At 39.1% G+C, this 17,990-nt stretch overlaps 1 protein-coding gene across 6 annotated transcripts in view; it reads right to left on the reverse strand.

Annotated features, from left to right (window-relative positions):
* APP (amyloid beta precursor protein) overlaps nucleotides 1-17,990 on the reverse strand; it is a 288,984-nt gene that overhangs the window by 150,721 nt on the left and 120,273 nt on the right. For all 6 annotated transcript variants that reach the window (XM_033232229.1, XM_033232228.1, XM_033232227.1 and 3 more), the window contains exon 5: nucleotides 16,828-17,021. In XM_033232229.1, the coding sequence (XP_033088120.1) occupies nucleotides 16,828-17,021 (194 nt within the window). The remainder of the gene's footprint in view (nucleotides 1-16,827; nucleotides 17,022-17,990) is intronic.

The following is a 17,990-nucleotide window of genomic DNA, read 5'->3' on the forward strand; positions in this document are numbered from 1 at the left end:
CATGCCTATAATTCCAACACTTTGGGAGACTGAGGTGGGAGGACTGCTTGAGCTCTGGAGTTTGAGACAAGCCTGGGCAACAAAACAAAGTGAGACCTCGTCTACACTAAAAATTAAAAAAAAAAAAAAATTAGCCAGGTGTGGCCTGAAGTCGCAGCTACTCAGGAAGATCTCTAGCGCCAGGGAGGTCGAGGCTACAGTGAGCCATGATCATGCCACTGCACTCCAGCCTAGGTGACAGAGCAGGACCCTATCTCCAGAAAACAGAATGATCAAGGGAATTCATTCTGGGAAGATGGCAACAAAACTGAGGCTGAAGGTGGGACCTTGGAAGATCCATTATAGACAATGAGATCTGTCAGTCTTGGGGTTGGAAAGTTGGGCGCATTGACTTGTGTGACACTGAGCAGGGGAGAGTCGGGGAAAGAGAGGCAGGGGGTGATACTGGAGAGGTAGGGAGGAGCTGGGTCAAATGCGCTAATACCTATAAAGAATGTAGGAGGTCAAATGAGGGCCTGACACAGACACAAACTACGTGCTTGTTAGTTGTTACCCGTTATCATTATCCTCAGCATATCTAAATAAGGCTTCGTTGTTTTCTCTCTGTGCACTTGTTTTTAAGCGTATTGGAAAGCCACGAACGCAACTTAAATTGGGGGGTTCCAGGATCTGCTTTATGTAAATAAACACTCTACATCTTGGCTGCTGTACAGAGAATGGCTTAGTGTGGGAGAAGAAAGCGGCAAGTGTGTCGGGGAGAGATAACGACAGCAGAGATTAGCAGGATACTGAGATAACTCCAGCAAGAAACAATGGGAGTTTACACTAGGACTGTACTGGAAAAGGCGGAGAGAGATGGATAAACTCAGAACTGACAGGATGTGCAGAAGCGACAATGATGGGTTCTAGGTTCTTAGCAATAATCTCTAAGAGGGGGCGTAGGATCATTACTGAGATAGAATAGCTTTGAGAACCACACTGAGGAGTGGGTAGCAGGGGAATTAAGAACTCTCATTTGGACATGTTAGGATTCATATGCCTATGAAACAACTAGGTAGAGTCTGGGCTAGAGAAATAAACCTTGGCCTAGGCTGCTTACAACTGGTATTTAAAGTTAAGGGCATGGATTATAGCAATCAGGAAGAGCGAGCCAGAAAGAAAACTACTATAATAATTGAAAAGAGATAACCAGGGTCAGGAATTTAATGGATTAAATTTCAAAACAATACAACAGCCAAGATAGGATAGTCAAAACAACAAAGGTTGGGGTAGGGGGGGATCTCCTAAAGCCTGAGTAAAGAATGTGTAGGAAAGACAGGCTTCAAATGACAGCAACACACAAGTTACATTAGACAAAGGGCTTCTGAGAAATGGCAAAGGTAATCAAGTCTAAGAACTTACTAATCTTAAGGTGATTTATAGAAAAAGTTCCGTCCTATAAACGTCTGGATTCTTGAGTCCAGAGATATCTGGGTCTGTCTGTACTGGTATTCTGCTGGGCAGGTAAAGGGGTTATGAGGATAAGTACTATCTTACTTGTCTGTCAACTAATACTGATGACAGCAAAAGCATCATGCACTTTAGGAGTCATGGTCATAGCCAAAGACTGCAGATGTCCTAGACACAGTATTTGCGACAGACAGATAGGACATACATAGCCAAGTTCCTAACAAGCATGTTGAGTAAGAAGATTCCAGAATGGAAGGAAGGTAGAAAAGCTCTGTTCTAGTACAACCATTTGAGGACAGTATGGAGGTTCCTCCAAAAACTAAAAATAGAGCTACCATATGATCCAGCAATCCCACTATTGGGCATTTATCTAAAGGAAGGGAAATCAGTATATTGAAAGAGGTATCTGCACTCCCATATTTACTGCAGCACTATTCACAATAGCCAAAGTATGGAATAACCTAGGTGTCCAAAGAGACTAACGGATGAAGAAAATGTGGTGTGTATATGTGTGTGTGTGTGTGTGTGTGTGTGTGGCGCGCACGTTTAATGAAATACGATTAAGCCATACAAAAGAATAAAATCCTGTCATTTGAAGCAACATGGGTGGAACTGGAGGACATATGTTAAGTGAAATAAGCCAAAAACAGAAAGTTAAACACCACATGCTCTCTCATATGCAGCAGCTAGAAAATGTTGATTTCATAGAAGTAAAAAGTAGAACAGAGGATGATGGAGGCTGGGAAGGGTAGGGGGAAACCCAGGATAGAGAAAGATTTGTTAAAGGATACCAAATTACAGCTAGATAAGAGGAGTAAGTTCTAGTGCTCTGCGGCACTGTAGTATGACTACAGTTAACAGTAATATATGACGTAATCTCAAACAGCTAGAAGCAGGATATTGAATGTTCCCCACACAAAGAAATGATACATGCCTGAGATGAATATGCTAATTGGTCTGATCTGATCACTGTGTACCCTGTAAATGTGTACAATTATTACACGTCGATTTTTAAAAATAAAAATTTTAAAAAGCTACCTTTTATAATGAACAGTCTATGCTTAAATGTTGCTAGGTGTGTTTCAACACCAATGAGTTATATCTGAGATTGGACCATAACTAGGGGAGGCACTTAGAGATGCTGTAATTCTGGTCTCAGCATCCTGTTCCACTGCAGTTAGTTCCACCATCATTTTATTACATTAAATGCAATATTGCTACTCTGTGACTACCTTGTAAACATATTTTCATAAAACCAAAGTGCTTCATTACCACTTCTAATGTATGTATGAGTCCTTGGCTCCAGTTTTCCAATAATAGTAGCTATACAATTATCTTGCAAACCACTTGAGGCTAACCATTACCATTCAAATAATAAACAATGGGAAACAAATGAATACAATATTCTGGGAGATAAAAGATCAAATCTTTGATATATCTTCCCTTACTTATTAGTAGTTAGAGTTTAAGATACAATATTTCTTCTAAAACCATTTTGAAAATATAATTTAAATGTAAAATTGAAGGTCCTAAAAAGTATAGAAGTTTTAAAGTAAAACGACTTTGCTATTTGAATACCTATTTAAATTTCTATTTCCAAAAGAGCCCAAATCAATTCTACCTTCATTTTTATAGCAGTTTTCTAATCATGAGAAATCATACTTTCTAGTCCTTTTTGCTTCCCTAAAATAAAAAAAACTCCTACATATTTAAATTCATAAAATAAGAATGATCACTACTTGATTACTACCAAAACTAATTTTAATAATGTTCTCAACCTCATCTAGGCTAGATAGTGCTTAAGAAGCCATTATGTATTATTATTGATTATGATTACGAGCCCTACAATAATTTAAAAATAACGAATTAAAAAGGGAACATGTTATAATAGCCATGATTATCAGACCAGAGGTGGGAGATTAGTCATTGAGCCCCAAGGAGAGTCTCTGTGTTCAACAGTATGAGATGATGGGTAAAGAAGTGATTTGGCTAAGAAAAAAAATCACCCTGGTCGGGTGCGGTGTCTCATGCCTATAATCCCAGCACTTTGGGAGGCCGAGGCAGGCAGATCACCTGAGGTCAGGAGTTCGAGACCAGTCTGGCCAACATGGCGATAGCCTGTCTCTACTAAAAATGTAAAAACTAGCTGCGCGTGGTGGCAGGCACCTGTAATCCCAGCTACTTGGGAGGCTGAGGTAGAAGAACTGCTCGAACCCAGGAGACAGAGGTTGCCGTGAGCCGAGATTGTGCCACTGCACTCCAGTCTGGGCGACAGAGTCTTAAACAAACAAAACAAAACAAAAAACACCCCATGCCGCTGGCCTGCTCCCCCAACAATTCCAATCTACGCATTATAAACAAGTCCACTGTAAACTTTACCAGCTTGATAGGCATTCACACCGATTAGTCGTTTTGGAAGCAAATACCGTGATACAGATTATTGCAATTTTCCCCACGTATGAGGTAAAGAAATAGGCTCAAAAAGATTATATATGAGGGTAAAGCACATTTTAAACCTCTGAAGATATTTTTGAAGCAAAGATCATCTTATTAACTTACAAGTCTTTTCTTTCCTTGACTACTTGGATGCATCTATTACACCTGGTTTCTGTTTCCACCCAATGTCTTTTTAGGCAGGTTAGTTCTATCATCATGAAATCACCGTAAGTGCAATACTGCCCTTTCCTTCATGATGTCATTCATCTCCTTTCCAGTTTGTTAGCTAACACGTATTAACATTTTAGTATCCAACTACATTCATCTCATGACTACTAGCATTGAAAGAATTGATAAAAAGATAAAAGCAAACCCTTACTGCCTGGTTTGACAATAAGTAACAGCTCTTCACATAGGCTGGCAATTAGGACGCTAAGCAGAAATTCTTGGAAGACCAAATTCGACCAACAGCAAACAGTGATCTCAAATGTAAAAGAAAACTTCGGTTATATGCTACGGAGATACTTACAATAGCAAATTATGTAAAGTGCTTGAATTACTGTTGATCTAAATAAAATGGTGCTATGCTATAAAGATTATTTTCAAATAATTTTCTTTTCTTTTTTTTTTTTTTGAGACGGAGTCTTGCCTTGCTCTGTCGCCCGGGCTGGAGTGCAGTGGCCGGATCTCAGCTCACTGCAAGCTCCGCCTCCTGGGTTTACGCCATTCTCCTGCCTCAGCCTCCTGAGTAGCTGGGACTACAGGCGCCCGCCACCTCGCCCGGCTAGTTTTTTGTATTAGAGACGGGGTTTCACCGTGTTAGCCAGGATGGTCTCGATCTCCTGACCTCGTGATCCGCCCGTCTCGGCCTCCCAAAGTGCTGGGATTACAGGCTTGAGCCACCACGCCCGGCCTATTTTCAAATAATTTTCTAATACCGAACTATACTTTTGAATACCCTTGGCATATCTTTTCCAGAATTACACATTCCTAAAATCCAATGCGCCAATCCACAAGCACATGAGGCCTACTATACGTTCAACATCCACTTCTCTTTAAAACAATTTACATGACAAAACAAAGTACAACAGTGAACATCCATCAGTTGCACCTTCAAATGTCTGATAACACAATCAAATGATCTGTGTGTCCTTTACTTATTACATTGATAACGAATAGAAAATAAAATGTAGATCTGAAGGAATCACTTAAGTTTTTAAATTTGCTCAACTGCAAAAAATGTACTTATATAAATATATAAAACAAATTTCTATATTAAAAGAATAATACAAATTAAAATACTATAAATAATAACTTGAATGCTTTACAAAATCAATTTGAGCTACTATATTTATAGATTGAGTAACCCTTATCCAAACCGCCTGGGACCAGAAGTGTTTCAGGTTTCAGACTTTTTTCACATTTTGGGATATTTTCATATACATGAGACATGCTGGAGATGGGACCCAAGTCTAAACAAAAAATTCATTTATGTTTCACAAATACCTTATACACACAGTCTGAAGGCAGTTTTATACAACATTTTATATAATTTTTGTTACAGAAAGGAAGTCTGTATACGTTGAACACATAAGGTCACATAATTTTCTGTGCCTGTTGTCATGTCAGTGCTGAAAACATTTTGAATTTTAGGGCATTTCAGACTTTGGATTAGGGATGCTCAACGTGTATTTTATAGTAATAAATCACATTTCTTTAAAAATACTGTACATTCTTGGCTGGGCGTGCTGGCTCATGCCTGTAATCCTAGTACTTTGGGAGGTTGAGGCCAGTGGATCACTTGAGGTCAGGAGTTCGAGACCAGCCTGATCAACATGGTAAAACCTCATCTTTACCTCATCTCTACTAAAAATACAAAAATTAGCCGGGCATGCTGGTTGGCACCTGTAATCCCAGCTGCTTGGGAGGCTAAGGCAGGAGAATCGCTTGAACCTGGGAGGGGAGGCTGCGGTGAGCCGAGATCACACCATTGCACTACAGCCCAGGTGACAGAGCGAGACTCTGTCTCAAAATAAATAAATAAATAAACAAACAAACAAATAAGTAGTACATTCTAGAGTTTAAGCTAATGAAGACTGTTCTCCCAGAATCTCACTCCATACAAAAATACGTATTAAAAATTCATGCGATCATGGCTTCGGCTGAGTGGCATTAGTCCACCACCTGCAACTTTACATTTAAACACTAGGGATACTGCAAATGTTACTTTGTAAACTAAAAGTGTTACTTTGTAAACAAGGAGGGCAAAAAAGGAAGCTAGTTAGCTCCCACTTGGGACAGATTTTTCAACCTCTACTCAAAGGAAATAGTTTTGAACATCTCTAAATTATTTTCTTAATAATTGCCTTCCTTCCAAAACAAACATGGACTTATAATTTTGCTGAGTTCCTTGTGGTAAGTTATTGGTACTAGTTTAAACCACATGGCTTCCAAGGAAAGTCAACAGTTTTTGGCTTGATATGCTAATATGTAGATTTTGAGGCCACAGTAAAATTAACTAACTAATTAAAGGGTTACTTTTCCATGTCACAATGGAGAGTCCTATCTAAATTAGGGGTTTTACACTGAAGATACAAATATCCAGATGTTGTTTTCAACTAGAAATTAATGTTTCGGGGTACTACTGCCAGAAACCAGTTAAAATCCTAAGAATCTGTATTTTGTTCCTCTTTTCCTACTATTTCGTAAGCCAGGGAATTTGTACAGTTTAATTAAAAGATAATGGGGGGGAAGAAAAGAGTTCATGCATCAGTAGCTTAGAATCCTTAGCATTGAATAATCCAACCCTCCAAATAACTCTTACAAATGAATCATACAGTATTTCTCATTCAGCAATATCCTGTTACCGGGCAGCCTATGCCATTAGGTCTCAGTAAGCACAGTCTCATTGCCAGATGTAGCTCAGATGGCAGCAACTCAAGCCCTGCACTGCAGAGGCATCTCCTCTTCCAGCCATTACCTGCTTGGAAACAAAAACAAACCCCACTGGTTTGGCCACACATCTGTAATCTGCTGAAGGCTATAAAAGTGTTTTGCTTTTCTTCTTGACATACATGTGGTCCAAGTTTATCCAATACAGGAATCGAGCATTTCTAGTAAGACCTCAAAACTGGCAGCCAGTTCCCTCAAGAGAAAATGCAAGCTTCTGCTATTCGCCTATTCGTCGTTCTCAAATGAGTTCTCCTATTTCAACGTAACAGTCAGAAAGCCTCACACAGTCCTGGAAGCTGCCAACCCGGCATTATGACAGCTGCTCCTCAAAGCCATGAGCCATTTCATTAAATCCACTCTTACTTGACTCATCCACTGGCAAAGATTTAAAGCTTTAATTTATCTTTTGTATGATTCACTTCGCGGTCCTCTAAAGTTGTTAGGTTTTTTTCCCCCTTGAGCATTTAATATCATTTCTTAAAATGCAATGCAAAAAGGCAGCTAAAAGATTGTATATTCAAAAATTTTTAACTCCAGAGATACAAATAAAAAGATATATAGTCAAATAGAGCCTCTCTTTCTCTCTCATCTAATTTTAAAGACAAAGTACTGACCTATGAATAGACATAAATTCTCATGACAGCCTGAGCTCATCAGGTAAGGCTATGAATGTTTCAACATCACTCACTAGCTAAGTGGAAGACAGTATATGCATAATTTATTACATGATTGAATGACAAGTTTTCACTAACTACAAATCATGTATTCGTGAAATGCACCATCTATAATACCACCTGGTTATTATTTTCTGAGAAAAGTTCCCAGAGCACAATGAGCATAATTAAATTGGCTTTTGACTAGATGTAGCACTGTGCCACCTACAAATTGAGCCTGAGCAAGTCTTTTATGATGACTGCATTGATGATTGTTATTCTGGTGTGGTGGCTCATGGCTGTAATCCCAACACTTTGGGAGGCCCAGGCAGGAGGATCATTTGAGGCCGGGAGTTTGCAAACAGCCTGGGCAACATAGCAAGACCCCTGTCTCTACAAAAATAAATAAATAAAAATAAATTCAGCAGGCAAGGTGGCAGATGCTTATAGTCTTAGCCATTTGGGAGGCTGAGGCAGGAGGATCACTTGAGTCCAGGAGTTCAAGGTTCACTGATCTAAGATCACAATACTGCACTCCAGCATGTGTGACAGAGCAAGAACTTGTCTCTTAAAAAAAAAAAAATCACTTTAATATAGTATCTGAAACATATCAAACGTTCAAGAAGTTTAGCGCCCTTCATTATATAGGAGGAAAAAGGTGACATTTTGTACCTCTGTATGCTCAGATACAGTTTATTTTTGAGTTGGAAATATTTCATACTTCACCTTTTCTTTCTTATTGTTACAATTTTCCTTTGTTTATAATGTAGCCATCCCTCTTCTGCCCATGGAAATAATGAAACATGGGGCCTATCACATTATGTTATTAGACTCCTAATGCAATTCTACTTAATTACTGCACGTCTAGAATGATAGTCCTTAGTTTTTCTTTCCTTTTTTTTTTTTTGGAGACAGAGTCTTGCTCTGTCGCCCAGGCTGGAGTGCAGTGATGCGATCTCAGCTCATTGCAACCTCCACCTCCTGGGTTCAAGCGATTCTCTGGCAGTCTCCCCAGTAGCTGGGATTATGGGCGCACACCACCATGTCTGGCTATTTTGTATTTTTGGTAGAGAGGGGGTTTCTCCATGTTGGCCAGGCTGGTCTTGAACTCCTGACATCAAGAGATCTACCAGCCTCGGCCTCCCAAAGTGCTGGGATTACAGGCGTGAGCCACCACGCCTGGCCGTTTTTCTTTTTTAAAGACCAGTTAGTTTTGGTGACATATATTAACCTTAAGTTAACATGACTACGTAGGTGTATGTGTTTGTGAATGCCAATGTGATTCAACTCAAATACTTGTTGAGCACCTAACTACCTAACTTATAGAAAATTATGTCAAGTATTTTTCTATATCAGGTTGTACAGGCCTCAGAATAAAGTAAACTCTTGGTAAGTAGGATAGTCTGTTAACCTTTAGAATACCATTAGGGTCCTTTGGACACAATTTTACCTTTTAAGTTTCTGAGCACTTCTAACTACTTGTGGGGCTTGATATTTCTTACTTTTATCCATTCATAGAGACAAAGAAAATTTTAATTGAATAAAACTCATTCTAGCTTGTACTTAACCATGAGTCTGAGATACATTATGAATCTCGATGTTGTTCCTACATTTTGTTCCTAGTTACAAAAATTTATCATCCCAAGAATTATTTCATCATTAGCCATCAACTATTTAAAAACTGTGCCAAAGAAGACCAAGTAATATGAGTATGAAAGAATGATAGAATTGCCTAGAAAGGTGATGCAATAGGGAAATTACCACATTTTTATTGCTGTGTTCCCAAAGTATTACATCATCTTTCAAGATGGTTTCAAAAAAAGTCTGAATAGTCCCAGCCACTTGGGACGCTGAGGCATGAGGATCACCTGAGCCTAGGAGTTTGCAGCTGTAATGCACCATAATCACACCAGTGAACAGCCACTGCACTCAAGTCTGGGCAACAGAGTGAGGTCCCATCTCTTTAAAAAGCACGATAAAAAGAAGTCTGGAGACCCACTGAATAGAGTCAAAAATCATTTTCCACATATTGGCAAATAGGAAAAACTGACAGAAGGAGACATTTTACCAATTAGATAAACCAGAAGAAGAATGAAATTGATCACATAAGTAAAACCTTAGGCTATGAGCCTTCACATGATATCCTAGACAAATTTTCTCAAGCTCAAGAACTGACAAGTGAGCAATGTATTTCTTTTCTTTTTTTTTTTTTTGAGGTGGAGCTTCGTTCTTATTGCCCAGGCTGGAGTGCGATGGTGCAATCTTGGCTCACTGCAACCTCTGCCTCCCAGGTTGAAGGGATTCTCCTGCCTCAGCCTCCCGAGTAGCTGGGATTACAGGCATGTGCCACCACGCCTAGCTAATTTTGTATTTTTAGTAGAGACAGGCTTTCTCCAAGTTGGTCAGGCTGGTCTCAAACTCCCGACCTCAAATGATCTGCCCGTCTCAGCCTCCCAAAGTGCTGGGATTACAGGCGTGAGCTACCGCGCCTGGCTGAGCAATGTATTTCTAAGAATAAAAAGAAAATATGGTATTCTCATCCACTTAGTCATTCAACAGGAAGGATATCATCACTCAATATTATGTGACAAAAACATTAACCATCATTGCTAAAATGATGTGACAGTATTCCTTTTTTACGATGCTTATGCAACAAATTTTATGTCTGTGCAACACATTTATCTGATACCATTAGGAAGTAGACATATGCCCAAGGCAGGAATCTCTCTAAGGTGATTAGAAGAGATAACGTAGAAAAAAGGGGGGGGGGAAAAAAGACTGGCTAGATCATTTTAATAGCTGTTTACAAATCCAAACTTGAAAACATTTTATTCCTGAGGGAAGATGGCTATATTCTCTCGTCAATAAAATTATGAGCTGTCAATGTTTTAAATATCTCAAATTTTTACAATAATTAAACGAAACTGCAACTATTAAAAAAAGACCAAGAAATATGATGAACCTAATAGAGATGTATTTGAAATGTAGAAGCAGGATTTGTAAGATGGATATATTTCAGGTTCGTGCACGGCAGGTGATTAGCAGCTAGCTGCATTCCAAAGGATAATGCTCATTTCAGAAATCCATACCTTCAAAACCGGGAAAATACAGAATAAAAATGTGGGTTCACCATATTTAAATTCTTTGTAAAATTAAAATATGTACTATGTTAACTCTTATTAAAATTGCTAATAGTTATTTCGCACTATTCCTTTATTCTTAGTTCTGTAAACTGTTTGCCAAATAATCTAAAAATATAAAATAATAATAATATAAAGGGCCCACTGTATCTAGATAGTCAATGGTGCTGGCCTGGTTTTCTGGTGTAGTGAGGGGGGCAAGGTGATGTCTTGCCATATGTAACACTCCAGCAATCACCAGAACTGATGAAGTTTAAACTGGGTTCCATACAGAATTGTGTATTCCAATGCACGCATACCAGCACGCACGGCCATACACACCCACACAAGCCACCCCGAGCTGTATTAGTTCATTTGCACGTTGCTGATAAAGGCATACCCAAGACTGGGCAATTTACAAAAGAAAGGGGTTTAATTGGACTTACAGTTCCACATGGCTGGGGAAGCCTCACAATCATGGTGAAAGGCAAGGGGGAGCAAGTCATGTCTTACGTGGATGGCAGCAGGCAAAGAGAGAGAACTTGTGCAGGTGAACTCCCCTTTTTAAAACCATCAGATCTCGTGAGACTTATTCACTTCACAGGAACAGCATGGGAAAGATTTGCCCCCATGATTCAAGGGTGGGAAAAAAGCCAAAACATATCACTGCCCCCAAAACCAGAGAGTAACATTAACTAACCTGGCCAACATGGTGAAACCCTGTCTCCACTAAAAATACAAAAATTAGCTGGGCATGGTGGTGAGCACCTGTAATCCCAATTACTTGGGAAGCCGAGTCAGGAGAATCGCTTGAACCCAGGAGGCAGAGGTTGCAGTGAGCCAAGATGGCGCCACTGTACTCCAGCCTGGGCAACAAGAGCAAAAACCTCATCTTAAAAAAAGAGAAAGAAAAAGGAAGAAAAAGAAAACTCTTCTGAGTTACACAACAGTCTCAAAGAAGATAAGATGCAGTCAAAAGGAATCACTCCTCCAGATCTTAAGCAACCTGCACGTTATGCACATGTATCCTAGAACTTAAAGTATAATAAAAATAAATAAATAAAATAAAATAATACGAAATTAAAAAAAAAAAGTTTAAAGGAAATAGGAAAAAAAAATCATCTAATTATCCAGAAACATACATCAGCTTAGCTCTCAGCACACTCTCATTATTGTGTGCAAACCTAAACCTAAAAAAATACATCAATAATTAAAAGATTCTATTTCCTAAAAAAAACATGAGTACCTCCTCTGCAAGAGGAAAAGTGTGACTCTACAACAATTAGAGGGTCTTCTAACATTTCATTTGCTTTACGAATTCAGCAACCCCCATGGAACACTGGGTTCAATCAGATTCTGCAGTTTCAGGTGAGGGGCAGCTCTGCCTCCAGGGCTAGGCTGCCTACCTGGCTAGTCTGACAAGTTAGCTTTCCAAATGAATTTTCCTATGGAAAAAATTCGGTATTACCCATGGCAGCTGGAGTCTGCATATTATTAACATTATGTACATAATTATTATTATTAACATTATGCTACATAATATTAGTAACAGTCTGGATTATTTATACATTACAAACTGCATAAACAGGTATTTTGAGGTGATCTGAGAACATGACCATTACAACACTGGAGAAATATACAGTTGGTAATTTACACATAAATTTCTGAAACACTACTTGTTTTGCCTATGTTAAAGATTTACCTCTTTTTCATACCTCTTTTTCAATGAGGTCATAAAACAGAGCTCATCCCACTAGGAATGTTTCTCTAAATGCCTCATTAGCAATAGAAAAACATTCACCTTCTATCAAAAGAAGTCTCATTAACTACCAAACAACAAAATACTGTGAATCAAATACCATTTCCAAGAAAATGGTAGCTTGTTTCTCCTTCTTCAAGAATTGTCACGTAGCATCCCCTGAAGATGTTTTAAGTCAGGTATGTTAAACTTCTATTCCGATTTTACATTTCAAGTGTCAAAAGGAGGGCTGGTTCCTAGGTTGCCAGTTGGCAGGAGCCCAGCTTGTGTGTGGATCAGTGATGCAATACCTTTCTGGTTTTGCCCACATGAGGAAGAAGCCCTGTCTGCCTGCCAGGGCTACAGGAAAAGAAGTTAAAAAAATAAAACGTTGCAAGTGATCTCATATCCTAATTATATTGAATCCAAACCAATTTTTTAAAATTTTAAAAACAAGAATAGTTAAAAATAATAATAAAAAATCAGTGGCTCAATCTTAGAAAACATTACTACATTATATATACACCATTTGTCTTAATGGAAAAATAAAGAGTGATAAGAAATTTCAAGACATCCAGGAACTACACTGTCCAAATATAGTAGTCACTAGCCACATGTAACTATCAAACACAGTATGTGGCTAGTTTGAATTGAGATGTGCTGTTAAATGTTTTTGTTTGTTTGTTTTGTTTTGTTTTTTTTGAGACGGAGTCTCGCTCTGTCGCCCAGGCTGGAGTGCAGTGGCGCGATCTTGGCTTACTGCAAGCTCTGCCTCCTGGGTTCATGCCATTCTCCTGCCTCAGCCTCCTGAGTAGCTGGGACTACAGGCGCCGCCACCACGCCCGGCTAATTTTTTGTATTTTTAGTAGAGATGGGGTTTCACCGTGTTAGCCAGGATGGTCTCAATCTCCTGACCTTGTGATCCGCCCGCCTTGGCCTCCCAAAGTGCTGGGATTACAGGCGTCAGCCACTGCGCCCGGCCGCTGTTAAATGTTAAAAGAAGTGTTAAGACTTCTTATGAAAGAAAGAAACAAAAAAAAAGAACGTGAGCTATCTTATTAAATTTTTCATATTGGTCACATGGTTTTTCAGATATATTGGATTAAATAAAATGTTGTTAAAATTAAATTCACCTGTTTCTTTTTACTATTTTTAAATTGTCTATTAGAATATAGAGCCGGGTGTGGTGGCTCAAGCCTGTAATCCCAGCACTCTGGGAGGCTAAAATGGATGGATGAGGAGGTCAGGAGTTTGAGATCAGCCTGGCCAACATGGTGAAACCCCATCTCTACAAAAATTACACACACACACACACAAAATTAGCCGGGCACGCTGGCGCACACCTTTAATCCCAGCTACTTAGGAGGCTGAGGCTGAGGCAGGAGAATCACATGAACCCGGGAGGTGGAGGTTGCAGTGAGCTGAGATCACGCCACTGCACTCCAGCCTGGGTGACAGAGTGAGACTCCATCTCAAAAAAAAAAAAAAAAAAAAAGAAAAGAAAAAAGAAAGTGGCTCACATTACATTTGTATTGGACAGTTCTTTCTAAAAGATGGGAGCCTCTATAACAGAGGCTATAGAAAAAAAGGCAAAAAAATTTCATAATGTTTTAAGAAAGTTTATGAATTTGTGTTGGTCTGCATTCAAAATCATTCTGGGCCATTGAGTTGGACAAGCGTGCTATACCATCCAATTATGGAACACAAAGTCCTTACCAAAAGCTATGGAAAAAAATGTTAAATATACAATTCACTTTGTCTAATATTTATTAAGGACCTATGTGCAAGACATACCAGACACATAAATTATAGTTTGGATTCTAACAGATAAAAAAAGATAGGACTACAATTCACTGGAAGATACGTTATAGTCTTATAAGAAAAGGTAAAGCAAGGATTGTATAGCAGAGCAAGGCACTTGTAAAGAACGCGTCCTGTCAGGTGAACATTTATAAATATATAGGATTTTGACAGGTCATAAGATGTGGCACTTTAGACTTGACAAGTATCTTTATCATACATTAACCCCACTGACGAAAAAGGAAAAATATTTCAGATGGGGCAGAATGGTGGGAACGAAAGCCTAGAGAAAGAAAAGGTCAATGGTTTTAGGGCGCCAGGAGACAGAGTGACATGCATGTACAAGGTTGAAAATGCAGGCTGAAGCCACATAAGAGACTTCTGGATGCCGTGCAAGGGAATTTGGACTTTTCTACGGGTAGAATAAACCATCAAATATTTCCTACCAACTGCAAACAGGATTAAAAACACATAGTAGAAAGATAGTAATGCATAGGAAATAATTACCTGGGAGGAGAGTGGATGAAGCCTGGGGGTGTGGGGCAGAGGGAGACCGAAAACGCAAGAAAAGAAGAGATGATTGAGAGTCCAGCAGAACATAATCGTAAGAGGGAAAACAGGAAACAAAGGGATAGAAGAAGGTACAAGGGATGCTGAGGGACAGGAGAAAATTCATTGGTTTATTCAACAAACATGTACTGGGCACCTACCAAATGTCAGGCACCATGTTGCAGAAATTCACAACGGATGACTGTGGAGGGGTTATCTGTAGAGCGTGAGAGAGAGTTAGGCTGGGAACCAAGGAGAATGAAGTTGGCCTGGATCAACTGCTATGGGGAAGATGATAGGTCATCAAGACAGAGATAATTAGGGGCATCTAGTAACATTAAGATCCCAGCTGATGTTACAGCATGAATAAGAAATGGAATTAAGTGGTAAGGTTACATGACTTGATACTTTAGAAATCCCAGAAGCAACTAAAGAAAGAAATTAATTTTTTCTAGCTACAGAGAATTGACAAAAATATGTTTAGAAAATGTGAAGGGTATCAGCCAAGTCCAGGATGTTCAACAGAATAGGTAAGAATGGTTACCCATTGAATCCATCCTGATTAGAAATGCAGGCAGGGAAAAAGAGGATAATGGACTAAAAGCCTGAACTGGGGAGGTGATTATGAGGGAAGATCATGGTCAGAGGGGAATATCAGAGCTAGAAACCTTATAGGTACAATATTTCTGAGCAATTTGAGAATCTAAAGCATGACTGTGTTCAGGTACTGAAATGGAACATAAACGAAGGTAACTAGGAAGGAGCTGGTTAGCATGTCAACTGAGTATCAACCTGGACAGTGACATCATCACGGAAGACTGTAATAGGTGGGGTAACCATATGACCCAGTTTGCCTGGGCCCTTCAGTTTCTGACTGTGGTCCCAGTGTTCTAGCTGATATAGATAATAAACTCTATGCGGGCCCTAGTAGCACATTACACCGGAAATTAAAAGAAAAAAAACAAGCATCCTGTAGTTTGGTGATTATAAACTTACAACTCCTATTGAATGTCCTGTTTGGAAATCTGTAGCTCTAGGGAACATCTGAGAGAATACTGAAGAAAAAAGAGAAGTGATACATTCATCCCACCTCAGGGGATGAGACAGCATGAAATCAATGCCTGAACCAGATGGCATTTCCAACCCAAAGATTCTCATTTTACAATTTTATGATTTGAATATAGATGTTCGCCTTCAATTAAGAATGAGGGCCGGGCGCGGTGGCTTACGTCTATAATCCCAACACTTTGGGAGGCCGAGGCAGGCGGATCACAAGGTCAGGAGATCAAGACCATCCTGGCTAACACGGTGAAACCCCGTCTCCACTAAAAATAAAAAAATTAGCCGGGCGAGGTGGTGGGTGCCTGTAGTCCCAGCTACTCGGGAGGCTGAGACAGGAGAATGGCATGAACCCGGGAGGTGGAGCTTGCAGTGAGCTGAGATTGTGCCACTGCACTCCAGCCTGGGCAACAGAGCAAGACTCCGTCTCAAAAAAAAAAAAAAAAAAGAATGGGAATCAGGTGAGAAGTAATGGGATTAAGCTCCCTAAGAAAAAGAGGTGAAAACAGATTTCTTTACAATCATGAAATCAAAGTTAGTTAAAAAAAATTAATAAGCATCAAGCATTTATGAATGCCTTTGACTTCCACTATGAAGGAAAAGATGATAAAAAGCAAAAAAAAAAAAACAAAAAACCTTACACATCCACACACAAAACCCCCAAAATCTGAAACCAAACCTTTCTTAACAAAAATTCACCTTGAACTAATGACTGACAATCCCAGATAGCATTTAAAAAGTATTTAAAAATTAATGACCAAAACAGAATGCCATTATTATTTCAACTCCCTGTTAGAACCACCAGTAACCTATGAGAGCTACCAGTGGGATTTTGATCCCAAGTTTAATATTAAACAGTTAAAATGAACTCTGTGATGGGTGATTGACATCATTATTAATTCAACAGGATGCCATAAAAAGTCATAGTTAAGATTTTTTGCATAACAGCAGACTTTGATGGGAGTGGGCAGAGACCTTTTTAGTGATAAACAGAAAGATTCACTTACAGGATACAAATACTCTATGCAAGATGTTTCAGCATCTCTGAGGCTGAACACAAAGACCACCTTACCTCCCGTCTGCATAGTCTGTGTCTGCTCCGCCCCACCAGACATCTGAGTCATCCTCCTCCGCGTCAGCAGAATCCACATTGTCACTTTCCTCAGCCAGTGGGCAACACACAAACTCTACCCCTCGGAACTTATCAATTCCACAGGGCAGCAACATGCCGTAGTCATGCAAGTTGGTGCTCTTCTCACTGCACGTCTACAAAGTATGGGGAGAAAACAGTGAGTGGTACAGTAGATGTGTTTCATTGTAAGAAAACTCCACATAAAATAATCAACAGGCAGACCCAATATATTAGGAACCAATTTCACAAAGGAAAAGATCATTTGCTTTTTGAGTGAATTCACAACAGGATTTTTTTTTAGCATGGGTTACACTTTGGTACTCTTTTTTCTCTTAAGATCATTATTTATTTAATAAGACCACGATGTTATATAATAGAGGTTTATACGAACAACTGGAATGAAAACTAATTGAGAAATAAGATGTCGAAGGCTCCACTGGTGAATAGATACCAAAGAATTAATGCTTTCTAGCTTAATTCGTGTATCCAGAAATTGTGGGCGTTCCAGGTAGATCCCCAGCTCACTCCTACCTCCCTTACAGATGGAAGTTTCTCTCACATGGACCTGCCTTATCCTAGAAATTCTGACTCTCTTGGTTCACTTTGTAACTCTAAAACAATCCTGGGAAGAGAAGAAATTATCCCCTGCAGCCACTATGCATCAGAACTTAACAGTCATTAGAGATTTCTCCTTGAATGTCTTTTCGCTTTTTTGGGATTTGCTAAATTTGCACAAATCTAGATTAGCATAAAGCTCTGAGAGCATCCACTAGTGATAAATGAAGGATTAATAATTCAATACATAAAGGTAAACAATGAAAATATTACGGACTGTATTTTGAGCTTACGGGAGTCATTTTTGTTTCTTAGAGACAAAGAATTTTTCTTATGAAAACACAGAAGGAATAAAAAATGAGGTTATCAAATAGGTAGCTGGACTTCAACTTATTTGGTTTGTTTTCTTAAACTCAGCAAGCTCTTAAACCTCCAAAACACATTTTTATATAATGAAAATTTTATTCTACAGTGGATCCAAATATATTATTTTATAAGAGGCAACAAATAATGCTAAATCTTCAGTGGTATTTCCTGCCTAACAGCTA

The sequence above is a fragment of the Trachypithecus francoisi genome, unplaced genomic scaffold (genome assembly GCF_009764315.1).
Source record: "Trachypithecus francoisi isolate TF-2019V2 unplaced genomic scaffold, Tfra_2.0 Lachesis_group14, whole genome shotgun sequence".
In the NCBI taxonomy this organism is placed as follows: Eukaryota; Metazoa; Chordata; class Mammalia; order Primates; family Cercopithecidae; genus Trachypithecus; species Trachypithecus francoisi.